The sequence below is a fragment of the Mastacembelus armatus genome, chromosome 10 (genome assembly GCF_900324485.2).
Source record: "Mastacembelus armatus chromosome 10, fMasArm1.2, whole genome shotgun sequence".
Taxonomy (NCBI): domain Eukaryota; kingdom Metazoa; phylum Chordata; class Actinopteri; order Synbranchiformes; family Mastacembelidae; genus Mastacembelus; species Mastacembelus armatus.
The window spans coordinates 11566735-11591535 of NC_046642.1; the positions used below are offsets into that span (position 1 = coordinate 11566735).

The 24801-nt window shown below is 38.0% G+C and overlaps 1 protein-coding gene across 6 annotated transcripts; it reads right to left on the reverse strand.

Annotated features, from left to right (window-relative positions):
• Window positions 1–24801, reverse strand: klhl4 (kelch-like family member 4). Of its 6 annotated transcripts, none has more exons than XM_026330653.2 (12): window positions 20992–21011; window positions 19929–20395; window positions 12364–12531; window positions 11182–11318; window positions 10575–10771; window positions 8296–8508; window positions 6633–6819; window positions 6326–6550; window positions 4571–4733; window positions 3208–3420; window positions 1829–2000; window positions 1–1401 (listed from the first exon to the last, which is right to left on the reverse strand). In XM_026330653.2, the coding sequence occupies exons 2-12, from the start codon at window positions 20387–20389 to the stop codon at window positions 1342–1344; spliced, it is 2196 nt and encodes a 731-aa protein (XP_026186438.1). In that variant the 5' UTR covers window positions 20390–20395; window positions 20992–21011; the 3' UTR covers window positions 1–1341. The 6 variants fall into 6 exon arrangements, 5 of the variants coding, with proteins under 5 accessions (XP_026186438.1, XP_026186441.1, XP_026186440.1 ...); XM_026330656.2 differs by lacking the exon at window positions 20992–21011 and adding an exon at window positions 24641–24798 and having other exon boundaries at window positions 1342–1401; window positions 19929–20400; XM_026330655.2 differs by lacking the exon at window positions 20992–21011 and adding an exon at window positions 24641–24798 and having other exon boundaries at window positions 1342–1401; window positions 19929–20430.

Below are 24801 nucleotides of genomic sequence, written 5' to 3' on the forward strand. Positions count from 1 at the left end.
TGCAGAGAAGACTAAAGTCATTTTATTTATAGGTTTGCATGCTGTACAAAATTATGATAAAAACATAAAAAGTAACATTTGGCCCCCCCAAGATGTGTTCTAATTAAAGTTACAAATTGTTAATTGCGAAGAGGTTAGTTATTTTTAACTTTTATGAGCAGCTGAACAACTGACTATAAATCTAAAACTTCTAATCAAAGTCATATTACAGGAATGCTGTGGAAATCAGGTTTCTGCCTGCTGCACGTGAAGATGTAAAACACTGTCTACTCAGACTGGTGGTTTAGGTGCACCTGGTGCCATAGGTTGCTGTCTCTTCATGGCTAATCCAGTGGTTGAAGTGTGAAGGTGAAAATGATCTTGAGATATAAATATAAATCAGGTAAAAACATTCACTCAGCCAGCATGCCCAGAAATAAAACCAAAAGAGTAATAATAACTGTAGTCACCAGAGTGCACTGCTGTAGGCGTGATTCTATCAACACAAATGTAATTTCAGAAAGTTCACAAAATCTGTACAGCTATGTGAAATATCAATATGATATATTTTCTGTAATTCACAATTTTGTAAACCTGTGTTTAATGCGTAACAAAACATCTAAGACAAGCAAATGACTTTGGTGTTCTGCAGCTACAGGCTCAATAAAAAAGTCAAAAGTCACTCAAGAAAATGTCCAGGGTTTGATTTCACTCCTGTACTTCAAGCAGCCTATAGGCTCACCACCCAAGTGTTCACAGTGGTCTTCTTCAGTAAAGATAAATAATCTTTTCAGACCACCCAGTAAGGAAAGACACTGGTACATATACGTGTGTATTGTAACAATTTTCATTTGAGTGGCTATAAAGGGAAATAGAAACCCAAAAATATATATTGTGTGTATGTGATGGCACTGATAAGAAATGTTTGTGCATATATGTAAACTAACCTGCAGTTAGGCTATTTAGTTCAACTTTAATTTTTACATTTCATCTTAAAGACATACAGTGAACTTTTCATAAAACTAGTATAACAAACCAGCACAACAAAGGCTTGGCACTGATTTGCTACAGCTTAGCCAAGTCTGTGAAAATTCTTGATCGCTTAAGAATGTGAAGAATGTGCATTCCAGTTTCTGAAGAAGTCCTCCCCACCGGGCAGACATGTCCACTAATGATAGAAACAATGGTTTATGGGCAAGGCTCTGTCTGTGTATCCCTCTGAAATATCTTGAGAGCCGAGTTAAGGGAAAAAAATAAAAAAACATGACTCTCTGAGGATGTGTCCTTGATCTGTTGTTTTGTTTGTCCACTCTTCTTTGCTGCTCGCTCATTTGTATCCCATGCTGTCATGAGACAAAACGCTCAAGGCAATTTCACCACCACCACGCAGGCGCCTGCCCTTCCAATGTTGAGAGGAACCTCCTACAGGAAGACAGAGAGGTTAACATACAGCCTCTCATCTAAGGCCGTCTTCCAAAAAATCTTGTTTTATTTCATGCAGATAAGAGGGTTACAGAGGCAATACTGTAAAAAAAAACAAAAAAAAAAACAAAAAAAAAGCACAGTACAAAAACAGAAAAGCAAGCTATAAAATATTGATAGGATTCAGTGACTTCAGCAGATTTATGCTCCTGGTGGGTGTTAACTGGAATCCTCAAGTTACATGTAACTACTTCTGGCAAAAACAAGCTACAATTCCATTTAAATTTTAACCATTTAAAAAGTCAGAAGTTTTCTAAAAGAACATTTGCATAACTTGGATCTGGAACAATAGGAATGCAAAATCTAAAGTCTGTTTTTGTAACAAAAACGCTTGTAACTAAAAATACATTTAAGTCGTTGTGATTACCTCGGTCCACTCATTGTTCTGTGCATCGTAGGACTCAACGGTGTTCAGATATGACTGGCCATCATATCCACCAACAGCATACAGCCTGTCACCAAGCAGGCAAACACCCACAGCGTCCCGGGGAACACTGAGGGAGGACACAGTGGTCCAAGTGTCCGTCTTTGGGTCATACCTGTTAATGCAACATTTGGCCAAAATGATTATTTTGGTATGATGAAACAAAATTTTTTCCAGTCAGCCTAAGTACATGAGAGGAAAACAGCATCCCATCCCCAGTAATTGAGATACCCTTATGTTCACCCTCTTTAATCACAGATGTCTGAATGGTCACTAGAGGGAATGCTTTTCAGCCCAGACAGAAAACCAAATTTAAACTTAAAAGCAAAGCTGTCTCTTGCACAGCAGCTGGCAGATCCTGTGTCCAAAGAGAGCTGCACTCATCAGCGAGGGCAGAAGTCCCTGCACAGAGATTTCTTCTCAACATTTCAGTTGATTTACTTTGTACTGTTTTGAAGAAAGGAAATCATTCATATTCAAACGTAGTCATTTATCACTGACCCTCGGAACTACTAACGGAACTACTTAAAGCTGTCTAATTCAGCTTTAAGTCATTTTTAAGCAAAATAAATCAAATGCATGTGATGGGATACATCTGGATAGCAAATAAGAAGTGAAGCATCATACATTATTATGCGCAATAAGTGAAACATCCATAATGACTCAGATACAGGACTGTGTAGGCACGGGTTAATACTGATTAAAACTTCTGTGATTTTCTTGAAACATTTTTAGTTACAAATTTTAAGAACAGGCTTTGGAGACAACTAGAAAGACCATGAGACCATAAACTCTAACACACTGACAAGATACTATTGGTTATTAAAAGGTTCATTGAATATTAAATAAAACAGCATATGGCGAAAATATATGTGCCAAATTAATCAGATTTATCAGATGATGGCATTAATTATTGTTTGCAGTTTACTGTCTCTATCTTTGTAATTTATAACAATAAGGTAATGAAAATATACATTTGACCCCTGTTGCATATTTGAAAAAGAGAAAAGGTTTTCTAAGCAGTGACTTATAGAACAGATATATTCAGAGATTCAGTTTCAGGAAGATACTATGACCACCAGATGGTGCCAGATACTACGAAATAAAATGCATGGAAACTATGATCTCTTCAGTTGAGTATCTTGTCATATAACATGGACGTGTCTTAAAATGTAGGAACAGGGTGAGGATCAGAAGCTCTTCGACTCCCTTTTTGTTCCTGTGAGAAATTCTGCCGCCTCATCCCCACCCAACTGCGATTAAAAGCTGCTTGCGCAAGATTTTTGTTTTGTGTATTTTCTCTAGTGGAGACGTTTACTGACCTCTCAACACAATCGGAGAGTCTAGAACAGTGGTTGGAGGCAGGGGCGTCGTGTCCTCCTACAGCATACAAGAAGTTGTTGTATGTCGCAACACCCACTCCCCCTCGTCTCTTGGCCATGGGAGCACACATGCTCCACTTGTTGGTGTGCGGATCGAAGCACTCCATCGACCTCAGACATGAGCTGCCGTCTCGACCACCTACTGCAAACAGTCTGAGAAATAAAGTAAAACGGGTTCAAAATCTCAAATATTTAACCTGTACCAACAGTACGACTAAGTCTGGCAGGAAAAGCTTATATCAATTGTCAGATAAATAAAACTGTGACAGAACAGTGATAATGTGACAGATTTTATAACACACAGCACTGAGCAGTGGATAACATTTTTCAAAAGCCCTTTCCTTGAGAGTGTTCTCTCCCAGAAAGATCACACCAGGGTTTTATGTGCTTGTAGCTCACAGGCCTGACAGCAAGAAAGTAGAGACTAGGGAAACAGTTTCCTTGTTGTCTATTTTTGACCTAGATGCAGAAATAACTCAGCGTCGATTTTAACACTGAATACTGGATGTAGCAGCAGCCTCTTTTCTCCTTCGGCACACAAACATATTTAAATTAGGCTGAGAGCTGGTCTGTTCATTGCTTAATTTACTTTCAAATTGGGCTGTAAAGCATTTAATACATACAAATACATAAAGTGTTTTGCTTTTATAGAGTCTAGAATACACTGTATAAATTACCACACTAATCAGAACAGCCTCTCCTCTAAGCTACTGAGTACTGCATAGGCCACATTGTAGTTTATCTACATTTAAGAAGTATAATGTTGCTCAACTATTACTGAACTAATATCACACCTCAGCTTTTTACTGGACCAGTGCACTGTGAGTCATGCAAGCATGCCCATGCTACTGCATTCTTCCAAATGATTAACTATCCAAGATAAACATAAGTGCTTTTCTTCATTTTAGTCAATATCACATTATTGTTCCAAGCAGAGAGAAAATAACTTACCCCTGGCACAAGCAAAATCACATGTTGGTCATTGTTAAATTTCAAGCAAGTCTATAAAGATGAGATAAAACTGGATACAATGTGCAGAAATGAGCATGAACACTGCTGCTATATGATCATTACATTTAATAACAATTCTGGGCCATTTCAAAATCATAGACTAGCTGTGATATTCCTTTTTTAGTGTAAATTGCCTTGATTTGTCTGCCTCCCCAGTGTTTGTTGTGGCTTCTCAGATCACATTATGTTTCAAAATAGCAGAACCGCTGCAATATTCTTAGCTCTGAAGTTTAAGGTTGCATAATTTATGTTTTGATTTTATGTGGGTTTGATAAAAGACATTCCAACTTACTTTCCATTTAGTGCTGTGACTCCCATGGTGCTCCGTGGTGTTGACATACTGGCCACGTAGTTCCACTGTCTGGCCTGTGGGTCCCAGCGCTCCACTGTGTTAAGATAGCTCCAGCCATCGTGGCCTCCAACAGCGTACATGGGGCCCTCCAGCACAGCAATACCTACACAAACGCATGCAAGGGAAGACTGATTTAGTAAAAAAAAAGAAAAGAAAATTGTCCCATTAGATGATTAGAAATAATACTAAATACTAATACTTTTAATACTAATACTACCTATTAATATGTGAAAGAGCAAAATCAAGTACATGTAAGCATTATCGATATCAACATCAATATCAAAGCAAAAAATGAGTGAGGGAATTTATATTATATATATATATAATTTTTATTAAACTTAAATTTTATTAAATTTCATTAAATTTTTATACCATATATTTCCATTCTGTATGTGTATAACTGTATAGATAGATAGATAGATAGATAGATAGATAGATAGATAGATAGATAGATAGATAGATAGATAGATAGATAGATAGATAGATAGATAGATAGATAGATCTAAGTCTTTCAACAATTCCTGGAGAGTGCTGAGGCAGAGGAACATTTTTCATTTTAGAACAAGGCTGAGTGAGTCACACAGCTGACCAGATCTATTCAGAAAACAGGAAGACTATAAAACTGCATTGTTATTCCTCAATCCCAAGTCACACAGGAAAGCGGTTTTCACCAGCAACAGCGCAGAGGATGTTTTAACACAATGGAATTTTATATTACCACCCTTATTTCCTTTGGTGAGAGTTCAATTATTTTGAGGGAACATGAGAGCAAGACCACATTCAGAGAACACTGAATGACATAAACACGGACAGACAGAAACTACTGTTGAACTGAAGCTCCCTTTTATTACTGACTAGTGATTTTGGAATAAAAAAGAAATACTTTGCTTTCTGCTGTTTTTTATCCAGAATGATCAGTGCAGGGATGTCAGCAGATACTAAGTTCAAATATATTCTGATTTAAAATATGCACACCATGACCAAAGCAGCAAGATTTTTTTGTTACAGGAAAGATAAAATACAGTACAAGTAATCTGTACAGTATGATCTCCTGGCCTTGCTGGTACCTTCAACTACACCGGGTGAGTGAGATGAATGCTTTGACAAGATCTCCCTGTACTGTTACCCAGACCTGTTTCAACTGTGAATCGAAACGCTTCTGAAATGAGATTTATTGGGCAGGGAAGGGTAAGGAAGAGCAGCGCCAGCACAACCTGCAGAACTTTGATAGGGGAATTGGAAAATATCAAAAGTCTATCTAAAAAAAGAAATGTGTGTTTTTTACAGCATGCCAGCTGTGCTTAGCTGTGACCCTTCTGAGCATGCATCCTGCAGCTTTTGGTGTTTCATAACACTAGGTAGTAACCTCACTGAGCTAATCCTCAAACCTTCAAAAGAATTGGATTTTGTTGTCTTCACCTTTAGAAAATATAATGGGGTTAGAAAGACATATAGAAATACACAAAATATCACATCTGGAGCTTTGAGAATAATAACAAATTCTATTCTTGATGACAGATAAAGCAGAGAATGTCTACATTGTATTTCACTCTGTGATGCATGTCCTGAGATTCACAGACCTAAACAAACAGGCTGTGATGCCAGTTTGTTTAGGTCATTCATCATAGTATTAAGGCCCCACTTGCTTCTTGATGAAGTAAATGGAGGAACAGTTACCTGACAAGACACACTCACCAAGTCCATGTCTGTGTGTTGACATGGGGGGCATGGTGGACCACACTTTGCTGATAGGATTGTAGCACTCCACCATGTTAGAAGTCTTAAGTCCATCCCTTCCTCCAACCACATACAGCTTGTTGTCTATTACCGCCACACCAAACTGGAGCCGACGCCCGTTCATGACTCCAACCTGGACCCAGGTGTTCGTCCGCAGGTCGTACTTCTCTATAGTGGTGGACCCTAAAATCGGCGACACACCAAGCATTAAAATTCAAATACCCTGTATTGCTGTGTATTTATCCACAGTTGTATGTAGTCACACCTTTGGTAGCATCCATCCCTCCTACAGCATAAAGGGCTCCCACAGTAGACTTTCTAGGTTTGGTTCTTGGACTTTGAAACATGGGACGTCGCTCAGGGAGAAGATGGTACTTCATGGCCTCCATCAGCAGCTTTTGGCATTCCAAATCATCAGAGAACATCTTGTTGTTTTCAAGATCTGCAAGGAGCTACATTTTAAGAAATCACATTATGTCATGAGAAAGGATGAAAAAAATTTAAAGGACTTCATAGGACTTCAAAGGATGCAAAAAAAATGTCCAGTATTCTAAGAACAATTACTGCTGAGCTGTTGATGTATAAAATGTTCTAATTAATTTAACAGAATGCACAGCAAAAGGAAGAGCAGTTTAAAGACCCTCAGGGGAGTCAAGTCCTTGAGTTCATTCTGAAACAACACACAAGCTCTCTATGATTTTAACACCTGATTTCAGGACTTCTCTTACGTGAAGAGATTTTGTACATGCTGCAAATTCTAATAATCCCATTGGATAAAAATAATAAGCATTACTAGAATATCACTGTACTATTACAATACAGTAAACCTACACTTTCATAAAAGCCTTTGTAGTTATCACTGGACTAGAAACAATTTTTCTTTTGAAAGTCTCTTGGAAAAAAAAAACTTATCTTATGTCTCATCCTGTCTTAAAAAATGACGTAGCTGTTTTTCTTGGAGAACATTATTGAATCTGTCACCATATGTTTCTTTTCATTTCAGATCATTTCAGCTGCACTGCTCTGCACATCTTTTCAGCTTTTACTAAATGCTTTACCAGTTTTGACAAAAAAACAAAAAAACAGAACAATGCTTCATTTTTGTTAACTTGCCTCACAGCAAACATTTTCCAAGCTAGTAGATAAGGTAACTCATATATCATATTTTTCCATGTATTTTTCATTCATAACAACATTCACTTCAGGTATTATTTATTTATTTATGTATTTATTTATTGCAAACAACAATGCTATGGGTTATTTCTATTGCATCTATTCCCCATAAAGGGAAAAATAAAATGCACATGATCTTCTTATTGTTTATTCTTATTATTACAGTTTATGTAAATTTGGTGACACAGTTGAAAAACAATGCTTCTCCTGACAAAACTGAAAGAAAAAACAAGCAAGGTATTTATAGCCTGACAATGCATATAAAACTAATGTGCTTTGATTTATCACTGATAAGATGGAATTCTTTCATAAAGAAAGTGATTAATGACAGCAGTTGTAGATATACTGGGCAGTTCTCAGAATTGGCATTGATTTTTTTGGTACTTGATAAATGATATAAAACCCTAAATATTTCCTGGTTTAGCTGTGACAATTCTCTACTTCTGTTTGTTTTATATGATAATAAAATTTGCACAGACACCAAGGAATTCAAATATAGGCTCTGGGAAATTTCTATTGGCATTTTTATCATCTCCTGAGATTTTATAGACCAAACAATAGAAATCCTATATAAGAGAGTCATTATTGTGTAACTGTGCATTACAGATCCAACAAGTTCGATTGTGGAAAGACCGATAGAGGCAAAAGAGAAAAAAAACTGCAGCTTTTGTTGAGTATAAGGACACAGTAGGAGCATAATGATCCTGACATTACTTCTGCAACCACCATTTCAGTCCCTTTACATATTATCTCACCTGTGGAGGAAGAAGAGGGAGACGGATGTAAGCCAGAAGCACCCCGAGGTCCTGCTGTCGATGCTGGACATCATACCGCACCCACATCATCAAAGCCTGGAAGATGGTTTCCTCATCAGGAACATTGATGTCATCACTGGAGAGCAGCTTAACAATCTCAGCCGTGGGGAGCAGCAGGAACTCCTGGTTCTGAATGACCTCCAGGAAGTGTTCCTAGAACACAGAGGAGATGTGGAGGAGGCAGATAACAATCAGTCATTAGCCGAGGACTATGCTTGGTGTAGCATACTGTGTGTGTCCGTGGTTGTGTTTCTATACGTATGAGGACCACATGGCACAAGGACAGAGAGGTGAAGAAAAACAAATGCCAGGAGAGAAAAAATGCCATAATAACAACTATCCGGAGTGAAATACAATTTCTCAAAAGTCTGAATGAATAGATGAAACTGTCATCTGTTTCAGTTAGCTCATTAAATACAATGATCCATACAACAGCAGGCTACAAATCAATCTGGCATAAAATATCCCCCCCAAAAAAAGCCTCTTCATATGCTTATAAAGCATTTTTTGCTGCTGATCATACATGGGACCATTAAGCCTTTATAAGCCTCTTAATGAGAAACAAAAAGGCACTGCGAACCAACATTATCATCACACCAGTGCAGTGTCCAGATCTAAGTTTTGTGGAAGCTGTTCTCGATTGCCTTCCTAAAGATTGATCTTCCATTTACTGGCCAGAAGCCTAGGCAATATTACAGCACTGCATGGCTACCTCTTCAAGGACATTGTCTCTGAGCAGTACCATTAGAGATGATGCTATATAAAACATCCTCCCTCCCCTATGCTTCTACACTAGGAACATCATTAAAGCACATGAAAGACATACAGAGCAATCTTTACCATAATCATGCATCCTTTACTTTTTTTCATAAGGCAGCATTAATTATTAATCTGCCAAATAACTTTGACAAAAAAAATCAAGCAATCACTGTGAAGTGAATGCTCAACAATTTAAAAAAAAACCGGTATTGATCATCAACTTGCAACAAATTATAGTGTGTTGGTCTAATCTATTATGAGAGCAGGGTTTAAGAGCTTAACACAGACAGCCTTAATGAAATGAGAGATATCTATTGATCTGTTGTGGTAATGCTGAGGGAGAAGCTCCATCCAACTCTTTGACAATGCTTTAGACCAATTCTTTGTAATTACCAGTCCCGGAGAAGCTGACAACAAAATTGAAAGTTCAACAGAATTTGTTTCATAACCGTTAAAAACAGTCTTTTTTCAAATGCTGGAAAACCCGTTGGTGAGCAAACTGCTTGGAAAACAAGATCAGTGGGAGAGGATACTAATTGATTTAACTACTGCAAAAGAGTAATTGTGTAATAACAGTGTTTTCTGAAGAGGAGGAACGCTGATGTTTAATCGGAGTGAGAGTGTTTCAATTACCATGTAATTTGCAAGGGCTGGTAAAGAGAGACTGCTATATCTTGTTATTTTGGATTCATTTACTAAATCAAAGTTCCATAATATTTATTTAGATATGTAACTGAAATATAGTGTTGTTGCTGGAAGGAAATAGTGTCTTGCCAAACAGTAAAATATTAAATTTTTATCTACAGGACCATGAAAGGGTAACACTTTTATAAAGGAAAAGGATGTCAGAGGCAGATCTCAGCTGCCATTCTCAACCAGGAAAAACAAGCTTATCACAACACAACTCGCTCCACTCAGAACCCAGAGGATGGACTTCCAGGAAGCCCACAGCTCACCCTGCTCATTACTGAAGTGATTGAACAGGAAGTTAGCCCTCTTGTGCAGTTTGATGATTAGATTAACCTCCTGGTCCTGGATGGGGCCTATGTAAACAGGCTGAGCAGATGTCGTTTAGGAGATAACGTCTCCCTCGTGCTGTCACTCCTGCATGACCAGCAAGACGTTATCTGACAAATATGTGTATAAATCTTAATCCAATGGAAATATTCCTCACAGAAATATAAAGAAATTAAATTTCACAAGTCAAATCAATGTGGGTTCTCGTACTGACAGCTACATAACCAAATTAGAATTAGATAACCAAGTGAATGCACAAAACTGTTCCATTTCTTTTCAAATGTGCAAGTCATTTCTCTGCTGAAATTAGATGTGATTTACTATATATATATATATTGGATACATCTAATTTCATATATATATGCAATCCCGTATTATCATATAAGTAATTTGTCCCACCAAGTATTCGTGGTTGTCCCACACAGTATCCGTGGTTCTCCTACCATGGTGTAGTTATGAGCAACATTGAGCAGGTCCACACAGCCTTGGGCGTCTGCAAAAGATCTTATTCCCAGGCAATTGGAGGGATGAAGCTGTTTCATCAGGAAGTTACAGCAGACCTGGATGACTTGTGAAAGCTGAAGGAGGCAAGCCGCTGCCAATAAACTCTCAATGGTCTCCTCTTTCAGCTCAAGGACACCTGTAATGTAGGAACAAGCAAAATGCATCTTTACATCATGATCAAATGTAGCAGCAATAGCCTCCAACTCAGTGGTGTTGCATTCAACATTTTAATCAAGTAAATGGCAGCAATTATCAGCAGTAACATTAGATAAAGTATTAACAATAAAAATATTTTGGCTGCTTTTGTACTTTCTGCAGCAAAATAGTCATATTTTTTTGCTCTTTTTTCCACTTTTGTAAGTAGTACTCTGGTTCAAAGACATGATAGCAGGTTTATTAAAGGTAATTTGCCTGGTAGAATTTTATGTTCTGCCCAGCCTTTCAGCCCATTGATGAACTGCCTTATTGATCCATTTTAATTGTGCTGGATTTCAGACATCTCATAACTACTTACAAGGGCTAGTGAACGTTTTTACGAGCACTCACCAGTGTAGGCAAAATGAACCAGGGATCTGAGCGCCTCTGGATCCACGCCTTCCATCTTGATTTCCTCCTGCTTTGCCTCTCTAACGTCGCTGGTGAACATAGCAGCAAAGTAGTCCGACACGGCACTCAAAACCAATCTGCCATTCAAAAAAGCAAAAAACAAACCAAAGAAACATGAACTAATGATCTTGTACTGTACATCCCGATCATTTTAAGTCCATATTCAATCCTGTCCTTTATAAGAAAGGACGCACGTGTGCAGTACATGGCAACACATCATTATATTATTGGTGTAATAATTTCATTTAGAAAATCTTATAAGGTGATTCATATCACTTGTGTGCTTTTACATTATGCTAGGTCACTGTGAATTATTGAGTAACTTACTGTTCCATCCACATACTGTATCATTCCACTTCATCAAAGCATGATGATTAAGATTATCCTTCATAATTCACACTGCTAATAGCTACACTGGTCAGATTTCTAATTATATTAACTCATAAATCCATCTCACACTGCACACTGGTTGATTCGTGAAAGAAAGGGGAAATTATTGCAAAGAGACTGAGATTAAAGCCACCTTGAAACAGGCAGATGGAGATGTGCTCATTTCACCCAGCTTGGTCAATCACTGATTATTTCTCTCTTTCTGTGGAGCATTCTGTTTTCTGTTTCATGAACTCTCAAAACATGGCAGTAGATTGAGGTGCAGGTGTGAGCACACACTACTTCTCAGTATTCACAGGCTATCATGTGATCTGTTCTATTCAACCAGTCCAATTCCAGTGAAGATCCAGCTGGATACCCAAATATTGACAGCTCTACATAGCAGATCACTGTCTTCTTCCATGTATCAAATGTAATGTGGAAATGAGGAAGGGCAGACGTATAATTAGATCAGTGTGCATTATTTAGAGACAAACCAATGAACATGGAGTTTGCATCTTTTCCTGTCAACTGTCACCTGAAAATCAAACAAGTCTTCATTTGCATTTAAATGATAATTAATTTATTTCTCAGTATGACATAATGTGATTCAACATGCATGGTTCAGACAAAAGCCTGAATATCTGCATCTACAACTTAATGAACTGAATTCAGATGAGCTTATGTTTAGCTCTTCACTAAGGCAGATGCAGATTTAATAAAATCAAAGTGGACAGAAGGATGAACACCAACCTGTGAGCTGGTATTTTGTGATCCCCTGCTATCAAGAGCACGTCGCACAGCTGCTTGTGCTGGAGGTAGGTCTCCATCTTACGAAAAGTCTGTTCTGCATGATTTGTGGCCTGGAAAAACTCATCTGAGGAGTTGGTGTTCATTCTGGAGAAGGTGCTCAGAATTAACCTGTGGAGTGCAATTGTGAAGGGAGAAAGAAAAAAAGAGATGGTTAAAAAAAAAAAAGTGGTTAAAAGACTGTCTAAAATGATTAAACTATTTCTATAACCACAGCGTCTTTGCATAATGTGATGTTTCTTCATGGAAACCGTTGCACGTTCCACTTTATTGGACATTTCAATTCAGTTAGGTCTGTTGCATTAGACCTCCATTTTACTTTTCCTTTAAGACTCAAACGCTGCAAGAAATAGCGAACCGTGAGCAACAACTTCACGTCAAGAGGCACAGACAAAAGGGAACACAACAGGTGAAAGGAATAAGGCAATTTTAATTTGAGAATACAAATTAATTAAAGAAATTAATTAATGTCACTCACTGTTTATTCCCCATGTCCATGTATGATTAAAGAAAAGAAATTAAAAAGCTGTACAGGACAAGATAAGCAACAAATTATCGAGAGCACCAAAGGGCTTATTAGGACACATGGCACTCCTGAATCCACTATTCCCTGCAGTGCATCTGCATCTTTCTTTCCACCCTGAGCTGAAATTAAAACTGTTATGGACTAAAACCCATACATAAGTGGATAACTAAGCGTTTCAGTCCAGTGAGACAAGAAGCACTATAATCTATCTATACAATAGCTTTTCAGAAAGAATTTCTGTGGGCATGCTTTGTGTCTGTTCCTGTATGCATCTGCATATCTGTGTGTGCACACGTGTTTTCTAAAAGACAGGGACTTAACAAGCGAACAAGTCTGTTCCTCACAGTGTTGTGGTGAGGCTGTCTCCGTCCCCACGGGCTGCTAGATTACATGCTGTTTTACAGACATTCGAGTAATCCCTCAGATTCATGGCAAATAATGCAGCCCAGTGACTTTGGTGTCCTTCACAGAGCAAGTCCACTCATTGACATTTAGGGTTATTTGTTACGCTCCATAAACAGACCCAAGCTGTCACTCAGAGGGAATTTACTGTCATCTCATGGTACTTGTGCTGCATAAAGAATGATAGTGCTCGAGAAAAAATGTCACTGCTATTTAAAGCAACACTTTTTGCCGCCACTTATTACCACTCATCCAGTGATATGAGAGCTGCATAAACTAGTAAAATTACAGATATGTCAATACAAATGAATTGAAAACCGTGTAATGCTTTGCAGCACAGTGTATTGGCACATACAAGATTGATAACACAGGAAAGACTGAGGGGGTGGGGGCACTTATTGATGTCCTGATTAACACACTATTAGAAGGTTTTTTACCGAGTGCATGACTTTTTCTCCTCTTTGATTACCAAAAGCAACAGCACTTTTTTTTTTTTTTATCTAGGAATTGTTTATATTGCACCCCGGTTATTGCAGTACCCTATAGTCTAATCTAATCTTTATTGGGAGACTTTATGCTAAATGTAAGAGTAATTTATTGTCGTGCCACAATAATTCCCCACTGAGTCTGAAGTCTTGGAGAGGAACACCAAACAAGACTGAATAAGCAATGGGGCCGTAAAACCGAGATGCATTGCCTTTGTATTGGCTCCAAGGCATGCTGTAAGGATTTTTCATGCCTACCAATCTCTCCGACACTAATTGCTTTGGTATCACATTCTAGGGAGCAGTAAATTTCTCTGAGGTGTATATTTTGCTTTCGGTACTGGGTTGGATCATCAGAGGTATAGCACAATTTTATTGAAGCAGTAAAGGCCCAGAACACCTTACTTCAGGGAAAATGCTGTAGGGACAATGCTGTACGTCGCATATTACTAAGCAATTCAAAGGCAGTCAGAGAGCCTAACAGGGCCTATGGATTTCTTTTGTGGGCTACAAACTATTGCAGTGTGCCTGGGAGGACACTGAGAAGGTAAATTAGCTAACAAAATAGACTGAAAAAAAAAAGAAGAAAAGAAGAAGAAGAGAAATCTTGGCTCTATTTTGCTACCTCACATATTCTACACATCAGATTTCCTTCAGTGAGCACATATCACCTGAAGTCTTGTCATTTGCTCTTCACACCTAAGGTATCACATCACACTGCTAGTAATTGGATCTGACAAAAGACAATGCATATTAAAAAAAAACACTACAGTGTAGGTGAAAGACAGGATATGAACTTTTCTCCTATAGTACCAAGAATAAGAGACTGTTTTCAGACTAAAATGGAAACTCATTTTTCTGTTTTTGAGTATCATTATTAGTAATATAAAAACAATCCAATCAATTAAAAAAAAAAAAGTAAAATAGTCATTTTTAATCATATAACTTGATTATAGCAGATGAAAGAGAGAAAGTGACATTAAGGATGTGCTTTTGTCTGCCCAGATTAGCCGCTAGTTGTATAAGCTATGAATCAGACATGTCGCTGAGTATCTCAGTCTCATTCTAACTAGTGTCAACTCCATCCTTCTACAAGAAGGAAATTCGTGTCTGTCTGGGCCAAATGGGAAATGTCTCTTTCAAAATGGATTATAACAACCATTTGCCCCTGAAGGCTGCTGAGAAACTTGGGTTGGGCTGAGACTCCAACAATTCAGACAAAGCCTCACTGAGCATGTGCCAAGTCTATATATTTCTCTGTACTTTGACAGTCGGTAAACTGCCATTCAGTTTTCTGTCGAGATATACACACTGACTGTAACAGCATGATCCCAGCAGTGAGCCTGAGATGATAACTCTGAGCAGAAATAGATTATTCTCTCTGTGCTTTTCCTATCTTGTCGAGAACCACAACATACATTCTTCCTCTGATGCCATTGTTATGCCGGACATACCTGCTTAATATTGATAACAATGGATGGAAATGTAGCTGAATGCAGAAACCATGTCTTTTGAAATCTGCTCTGAATGTGGCCAGCGTGCTCTTTATGTTAAAGCGTGCAGTGGAAAATTGCCACAGCTATTAACCAAAGTGAAATATTGTCTTCATATAGTTTCCTTCCTCAGCTTTCACTAAAACCGCATGTGCAGTAAAGAAGAAGTGTGGAGGAGAAGTTCATATCGGCACAATGTCTGCAAACAGCAAATGAGCATCTCAGGTGGATTACCACCAGCTATGACTTCCGTTTTGCATATTAAGAAACTACATCGTGTTGATAAATAGCAGTGAAAAAGAAAAGTTACCAGGGAAAATCATTTTGTTTAATAATGATATTCTGCATAACTGACTTGTACATTTAACTTAGATATCTGATTGAAGCCACTGAATAATAGCATGCCAGAAGATATAAAAATATAAAAATAAAAGATATTAAAATTGAAAGTTCACTTTTTATGTTTTTAAATTCATCATATTAATACAGAGTACAGCATCTTAAAAAAAGGCTGGTAAATTTTAATGGCTCATTGACATTTTAAGTCTTTGTTCATAGATTGATTTTGATTACAATGCTGAGCTGTGCATTCTAATGCAAAGGGATTTGGTGTGTGTGTGTGTGTGTGTGTGTGTGTGTGTGTTGGGTGCATCCTGTAAGTGAAAAATGTGCAGATCTTAGCAGAAAACTCTTCACTGCGCTGCTGATGGCAGGCTACCTTGCATAGTGTTTGATGTTAGTAGGTAATTCAATTAATAACATTACTACAGTATTGACTTGCATGTGGTGAACTGTATGTACATGATATTACAGGTTATATAAGGTCATACTGCAGATTATTAAATATCACTGTATGTTCAAAGCATGGATATTATAGCAAACCTGCTTTTACTTCCTAATACTTTACTGCAGTTGAATTTAATTTTGCTTTTTTTTTTTCTGTCTACATTATCACGTTTTCAGCTTGATCAAACTGTGATCATGCCTCCATCATTCTTTTCAATGCAAATTAATAGATGAAAGAGCTTCAGGACACTGTTGAACTAGGTCATGGCCCCTACTAATAGCACCCATGTAAAATTCATGGAAAGCTGTGTCAGGGATTATTTTCATTGAATTAAGTCCATTTTGGTAGAAAATACATGAGTGATTCACATTTGAACAGAAATGAAAGAATGTGACCAGCATATAATGCTGCTGTATCTCACTGCTGTTTAAAAACTTTTGGAAAACTAAAGAGAGGGGCTGAGTGTTTGCCTTCCAGCTGAGATGGCCTCATTCTGTACAGAATGTTGATTTGGCGAGGTTAAGGAACATTCAGAATCAATTATATGCAATCACACAATCTCCTAATCCCTGAGGATGTCATTGTGAGATTACAGATGTACTATATTTTGCAATTCACAGCATCTTAAGGATGCCTCTGTTGGATATGTCACACACAGACAAGACTTTATAAGCCTTGTGGTGTTATGAGGCATCCGACAAATATCTGAATTACTGCTGTTGACAGAGGGAGAGGTGCTGGTATTTTTTTTATTTTTTTTTTTCCAAGGCGGTGGAGAGGGAATTGAGATATCATTCAAACTAACAGCCTGCTGACTCAAGCCTTTGTTAGTGTTTATGTGGGAGAGGTCAGGGTTTCCATTCCCTTCAGGTTAACTTCTGTCATCTATTCTCTGCCAATGATAGGGAGAGGTTATTTGGATGAGAGTCATGAGGACAGAACAATTATAAAGTATATTTATAAGCAGGGGCATTAGAAACAAGGGTAGGAAATAACATATCATTCTTACTCCACTATATTTAACTTAACAATGGTGTAGGCACATATCAGTCAATAAAGTACGATGACAACACATTTAAAGAGAAAGGTAGCACAGCAAGAATAATTACACCAGGGTAAATCATAATATACGTGAGTCACTGTTTGAATTATCTTCAGTAGGCCATTAATGACATCCACATGAACTGACTACGTTAGAGACAAAGATCTGTTTTGTCAGTTCAAGACCTTGTCAATAAAATGGAATTGGATAATTTCGGATTTATCAACATTAATATCAAAAATAAAATGTTCCAGTCTAGTAAAATTATAAATATATTGCTTTACCATTTATTCTAATAAGGTATACAAAAAAATGATAAGCTTCTCAGTGACTTTTATAGTTAGATCAGTTTGAAGTATTAGTAATAGAAATGAGAAACAAAATCACTGAAATAATTGAATGAAGGTGATGGGGTGTATTTAATCTTTGTTCCACAGAATAACTGACACATATTTTCTAACTACAGAGGAAAGTTTTTGTATTTCTCACAGCTAGGAGCACTCATTTCTAGATTCAGCCTGAGAGATTGTGACAAATTATATGTCAAGGATTTATGATGTGAGACATAATAGGGCCACCCAGCTGGTGGAGTAAATGAATGTGCATATCTCAGTGAAATCCACACATCTGCTTAGCTGCCGATGAACATGCAAGCCATGATGTGTCACACAGCCAGTGGCCTAATTCACTGTGCAACTTTGTGCGTCTACAGATGTGCTGCTTGTCATTTCCAGTAAATAGTAATAGTAGCAGAGTGAGTGCCCTTGCATTATGCCTATCCATTCCACTATGTATTTACCTGATAAGTGCTTGTGCCAAACAGATTTTTCTGCTTTTCTTGCTGTTTAAGACAGAGAATGATCATCCAGAAAACACAGATTCCTTAATGCAGCAATTATGTAAAACAGCTGCTGACATGGTGATTAATTTGTTTATATGAAATTAGAAAGTGATGGAACTGTCTGCCAATATTGTTAATGACACACTGATATTTAGATTAGAAGATTTATTTATTATATACACTCATTATAGTCTATGTGGGGGAAAAAACCCATTCAAATGACTTTTTGATCATATTCCATTGCTGATTACAAAAGTAATATACAGGTATCACTACAATCAAGCTCAGCTGAGCCGGGGTTATATTTTATGATCCAGCAGTGCAGAATCATTTTAATAATTCAATATCATTGTCAGAATATGACGACTGTGGTGTATTCTACTTGGCCAGGATGAACTCAAGGTCCCTGTGAGTGCCAGAGAGTTAGATATTTTTACTGTGAGGAACATCTTTTATGCATGCCTTTTTCACACACAGGGACCCCAAAACATGATCAACTGCCAATTGCACCAACAGGAAGAGGAGAACATCGAGCTGATTCCAAAAACTGAACCTTAACTCAGAATAATTCATGTCCTGTTCAAGGAACCTAACCGTCCACTGCACCTGGCAATTATTTAATCCATATTGGCACATTTTGGCTGTAAAGGTAAACTATGTATTTGCTATCATGAGTTTAATCATCGTCAGCCCATTGCAAAATAAGAGGACCCGTTAATTTTGGTTGTTCATTTCTTCGCCAGGTGCATGGAACAAAAGCACACAGGAATCAGACAAGCTTAAGGACCAATCACCTCAGAATGTCACAGACAAGATGAAAGGAGACTTGGTCTTTTCATGCTTGATGTGAGGTGCTTTCAGTATTCTGCCAGACAGCACACACACACACACACACACACACACACACACACACACCTCTAACCTGTTTACTTCCTCAAACAAGACAGGGGGGAAAAAAAATTCAACCTGAAAAAGAAGGGGGTGGGATTAGAGCTGGTGAAACCAATAAATAAATAAATAAAATAAATAAATAATGTCTGATGCCAAATGTTTTGAATTGGGGGTTTGTTAAAAGAATTTTGCTGGAAAATAAATTAACCAAACACTAGGTATGATAGCTTTCAGCTTAAAAAGTAGCTGTAGTGTCAGTCTAGAGATCATGCATGTGATTGCACTTCCTCTTTTCATTGATGCAGTAGGTGATGTAATGGCTCTTTCCTCCTGTCCACATTTAACTATGAAAGGATGCACTAATGTGATGTGTAAAAGACTAAATGCCTAAATGCTCTTAAGAATCAGGCAAAGGCATACTGTGCATGTAACCTGGACCACAACACACGCAAGGGAATAGGAAAAAAAAAGCTTCGGCTTTTGGTCCACTGAATAATTAAAAAGACTCTTTATTGGTTTATCCTGCCAAACATCCTGTGGACAATGACAGTGAGCTGTCCCCAGGTGAGCCATGGTGGCAGCTGCCTAGGCTGAGTAAATTAGAAAATGATAGCTGTGCAGATGAATTAATCTTTGCTTAATTAAAGGATCTACATGCAAGTTTGGCACTGCAACTACCAAATGATCACACTCTTCACTCATTTTATATACTTAGTTTCAGATTTTAAGTATGACTGTTAAGTATAAAATAAGCAACATTTATTGTTTAACACATGGTTGTTCTCAACTTTACTGATGGCGAAAGATAAAACATTCTTACTTTTTATCCTGAGTTGCTTCCTCAAGCATCAGATTCTCTGCAGATGTTTTTTTAGCAGCTACACTTTCACTATGAAAGGTGAGAGAACCATGTGTTCCCAAAATAATATCCCATAATCTGGTTTCTGATAATTAAGCATAACATAAACAGCATAAATGTGACTCATGTGCTGCCACATAATCAGTGTCTCCTAAGTATCTAATGCCTGATAACAGTCATACCTCTCTCTGGCTTCCAACTCTGCAGGTTCCTCTGTGCTGCTCTTCACATCTTCCTGGCCAATGTTGGGATCATCTTTCCTTGTGGCACTGGGTGAAGAACTGCTCTTTGAAGATTCATCATTGACCTGGAGACCTTGGATGGTATTTTGTTGATGGTGCCATGATTGATGACCAGCTCTGACATAGACAGGTGTGGGCCCTGGTGTTGGAGCCAAGATGCTGTGGACAGGGCTGTTAGTCTTCCGTAGTCCTCCAACGCCTCTTTCCCGTGAGTGACTCTTCAGCCGACCCTGGACCGATGTCCCTCTGTGGTCCAGGCCATCCTGTTGGATGTAGCCTCCCACTCCGCCAACACTACCACCTCCACCACCAGCTGAACCTTGGGAGGAATGGCTGAACCAGCGCCAACGGAGTCTGAGGATCTGCTTCACGTCAAATTCCTTCTTCCCCGACACAGACATCCTCCTCTGGGTTTGGAGACGAAGGTAATGATATGTTGATTCTCCAAAAACATGGAGAGCAGAGAAGAGAACAGCCTTGGTTTCAGTCCTCACTGACTACAATGTGTCTCCTCTTTTCCGTTATTGTCTCACTACTATCATGACCACCCCCTCCTCCTCTATTACTCCTCCGTTGTTCTTTTAGTAGAGATGGCAAGCAGTCCTCTGCAGCTTTTGTTCCTGTGCCTGAGACTACTACCCTCCCTCCAACTCTCCCTTTCTGTCTTTCTCTCTCTCTTTCCTCCTGTGCTGCTGCTGTTTCTGTTTGCTGCTGCTGCTGCTGCTGCTGCTGCTGTGCCGCTGGAGCTGAGTTAATGCACATGCATGATCCACACTCCCTCCCCTTTGCCTCCCCTGTTTCGCTTTCTGTCTCTCCCTCTCTGCTTGTCTTTCCTGTGTGCACACACTCACACTCACACACACACACTAAGAGACAGACACGTATTCTGGAAATAAAATAAGAAAATCTTCCAAGCTCTGCCCAGTCCTCTCTGCTGCTGTTCTGTGTGATATGTGTGTATGTTTGTGCATTTGTGTATGTGTGTGTGCGTGTGTGTGTGTACAGGGCTGTGTGTTCTTGCTGCGAGGAGGAGGTGGGGTATCATGGAGCCAGGATGATGAGGTCACATCTCCACAAAGTAAATCACGGCTTGCTAAGAAGGGAAAGCAGAAGACTTCTAACTACACTGTACCAGCAGGACAGTTAGCAGTACGCCTGTAATTTATTAATGTCGTATGGATATGCATGCATGCTCATACATGGAAAAAAGGACACACTAATAGCTTGCTCATGAATAACCAACATATCAAAAGAAAATGAAATTTACCTTTCACTAACACACATCTGTGCAGTCTGTTCGCACATCAAACGAAATCCCATAGGGGGATATTCTCAGTGCAGGTGTCCCTGCAGAGCAAAGTATTCTCCTTCAGTTACTGTCTTGAAAGCCTCCTGTGACTATAAGTGACAACTATATGAACCTTCAAGGTCAGTAAGTAAGCTGCCTTTTCCCTAGTCAGAGCTTCACAAAACTGTCTTTTACAATTCAAAAATAGATCCTGCTTCTGCACAAGCCTAATACTGCACCACTGTGGGTACCTCAGCTAAATTCATACTTCAAAGGGATAGGGACAGCAAAACAGCGAACAAGGTAATCTGGGGATATTTGATCAATGCTCACAGCCTTACCAGTATAGAAAGTAAGAGTGGTATGGAGGTATGCTGTAAGGTATTCTGTTAGCTTTATTGGATCTGGGTATTTTAAGTACTGTAGTATGACGTGCTTGTCAAATGCAAGTGTATGTGCCCATGGCAAAGGTAGTAATTGGATTTGAACTGTGAGCCATGAAAGACAGAAACACAAGTCTTATCCTACCTGCTTGATACTGTATAGTATCTGATCAGGCATTAAGGATTTGTACAGTGCAATAACTTAATCAGTGTTAACGTTCTGCACTTAATTCATTTTGTAACCAAACTATCTAATTACCACTGTGTTTACAGGTTTTTGTTTTTTAACCGCCGCAAGTTCACACAGAAATAAAAGAACTGAAGAGCTGAACTTTTATTCCTGTGAAATAGGGCAAATGGAAATGCAGCATTGTTGTTTCTTCAGTCAATCTGAATTTCCACTTCCATGACAAGTCACAGTTTAGACTCGACCAGCTAATGAATGCACTAGTACCTACCTAAACCATAACTGTCCATGTTATTTGATGGAGCGAACCTGTAGAAAATGGTTAAATATCTTCCACTCACAGACTGCACTTTGCCTCTACTCTCTGATTATAAATAACATATTTACACGTAAGGATAAAATGCACACCTTTTCATTGCACTCACAAATTCTCGATTGCTGTTTGAGTTAGAGCTAACAACTCATACCATTAGCTGAGGATGTCACTTTTATATTCAAGTGTTTGTGTTTTTCCCAGATGCCAAGCAAAAACATGGCAGAGATCTATGATTACTAGAATAGCGAGGAATTTCTACTGTAAGATGAGAAAATATGCATTATTGAACGTACAGGTCAATGCATTATTTAAATCAAGATATGATAGAAACTACAGGAGGTTGAACGCTTGCATGAAGTGTGTAATATCCTTTGTTTATAATCCAAGTGTTTACGCTAATACTAGAATAAGAATGGAAGAGCCACATAGCCAAGAGGCAGAAACACTGAATAATTAATAAGAATCTTCTCTGTATATAAAAATATTCTATATTACATTTTGTTATTCTGGAGCCCAGAAGGATGAGTGTACCACAACTGATGCCTGCTGGGGATTCTGATAATTGAAAGGGTTTATGCACATTATACCCACGAGTCAGTGGTGATTCATTCGCTCTGGGGTTTCCTTTGACACTACCTTCCTGCTGCTTACCTTAGACCTTCACCTTTTGACACTTATTGCTTCACAACATAGATTTTGTTCATTAATATCTAAATTTTTTCCTATAATTAAATCAATCCTTGTTTATGTACAATGTTTTTACGTTTTATTTATTGATGTTTTGACTTGACTATTTTGCACACATAGTGAGTGATCCTATAACTATAATCTCATTAAGTGCTCCAATAACATGTAATATATTATCTTTAAATGTACAATAAATTGTAGTATTACCACCCTCACTGTTGTACAACAACAACTTCTACTGGCATAACAATGTAAATAATAATTTTACTGAACTGAACAAAATAATAAGAAGAGGGATCACCCATGCTGAAGTTCATTTTGTAACCAAACTATCTAATGATCTAGTTTCTTGGCTTCATTGTTGTCCCCTGACAGATCATTGGCACAGTAATTAATCATTAAATGTCTTTATCATAGAGCATTAGCTCTGTGCATGAACTCATTGAGACTTTAATATCTTCTCCATTTTGCTTAAAGGACAGCAATTCTTCATTTGTCCCCATGCATCATATCCCCCCATAACCCATATTTCATATCAAACATGATATGAAACCAGTTTTTACAAAATTATCTTTAAAAAAAAGCTGTATATGCCCTATATTTTACCCCAGACACAAGAGAATGAATGTGAAATATAAAAGGGAAAATATAAAATCTATGAGTAAAAACACACATATAGAAACAAAAACATTTTATAAGATCCTTATTAATGTTTTAATGCATAATCCACCAGTATGTGGAAATGGATTCCTAATGAAAGCAGTCCATTTGTCGTCACATAAAAGAATAAGAGTAGGACACTATCTGCTGGTCTAGAAAATATAAATGTACCATAACAATAAAGATCCATTAGAGAGAGATATGATCTAATATGCTGTATAGTAACAAGTCATCACACTGGGTAACCTCTTTTATTCTTGCAGGAGTCAAGGACACCATCTGGCTGCACTCCGCATGACACATGAGATGTCAGATGTCGGACTAGTGTGGAACGACACATTATCAGCCAACATCTGCCTCTGCAGTGAACTTACCTGCATGACTAGATGGTTATTCTTTCAGTCTGCAAGACAGGTCATTTAGCTCTGCTTGCACTAACAATTAAGCTGTAACCGTTAAATGCCTCAAATGTCTATAGTGTTATATATTATATGTATTACTGGAAGGGAAGTGTGTTATATATTAGGACTGTACACAAATAAAAAGCCAGGTACTTGTAGGGGAAGCTGAATACCTACCAAATGAATGCCTTGCTACAGTTTTCAGAAAGTTGGTAATGTGATCTGCTTTCTACTAACCTGCAGATTTTACATTGAGCTCATAAGGTTATATTGTAGTGTATGTAAGATACGTGAAGCATAAACTACAACTGCAAGCATGAATATAAGTTAAATGCTTCTTGGAAAAATGAAAGACTGGGCTCAAATGTCAAATTTTGTAGTGCACTTGTTAGAGATATATTAAATATAAAGGACGACTGTGCATAATCATGGGACTAAGAACAGACTATAGCAGTGAAAATAAAATGCAATGACACATACTTACATACCAGCGCTCACACAGCATGTACACTCATACATAGGAACAAGACACAGCCTTTTTTTTTACTCAATACAGAGATCAGGAGCGGGAAAAAAAAAAAAGATGAGAAAATTACATTTGATGTTCCATTTATGGCTGATTCAGCAGATGGGGTTATCGTACCTCCTGAATCGATAACATACACTTTAACCACATTTGTTAATATATAATAAATGTCATTATATCACCACAAGTAAGCTTTCATCTTACCTGAGAAGCTGATTCTAAGTATTACTACTTAGCATTTAAACACTGTGATTATCTTCTAAAATGAATGGCCAGCAAAGACATCCTGCATGTAATCCACTAGGTTCGACATCACAACTGTCTAGGACTGTTCCAACATTTTCTTCCCATGTCCCTCCTGCAGT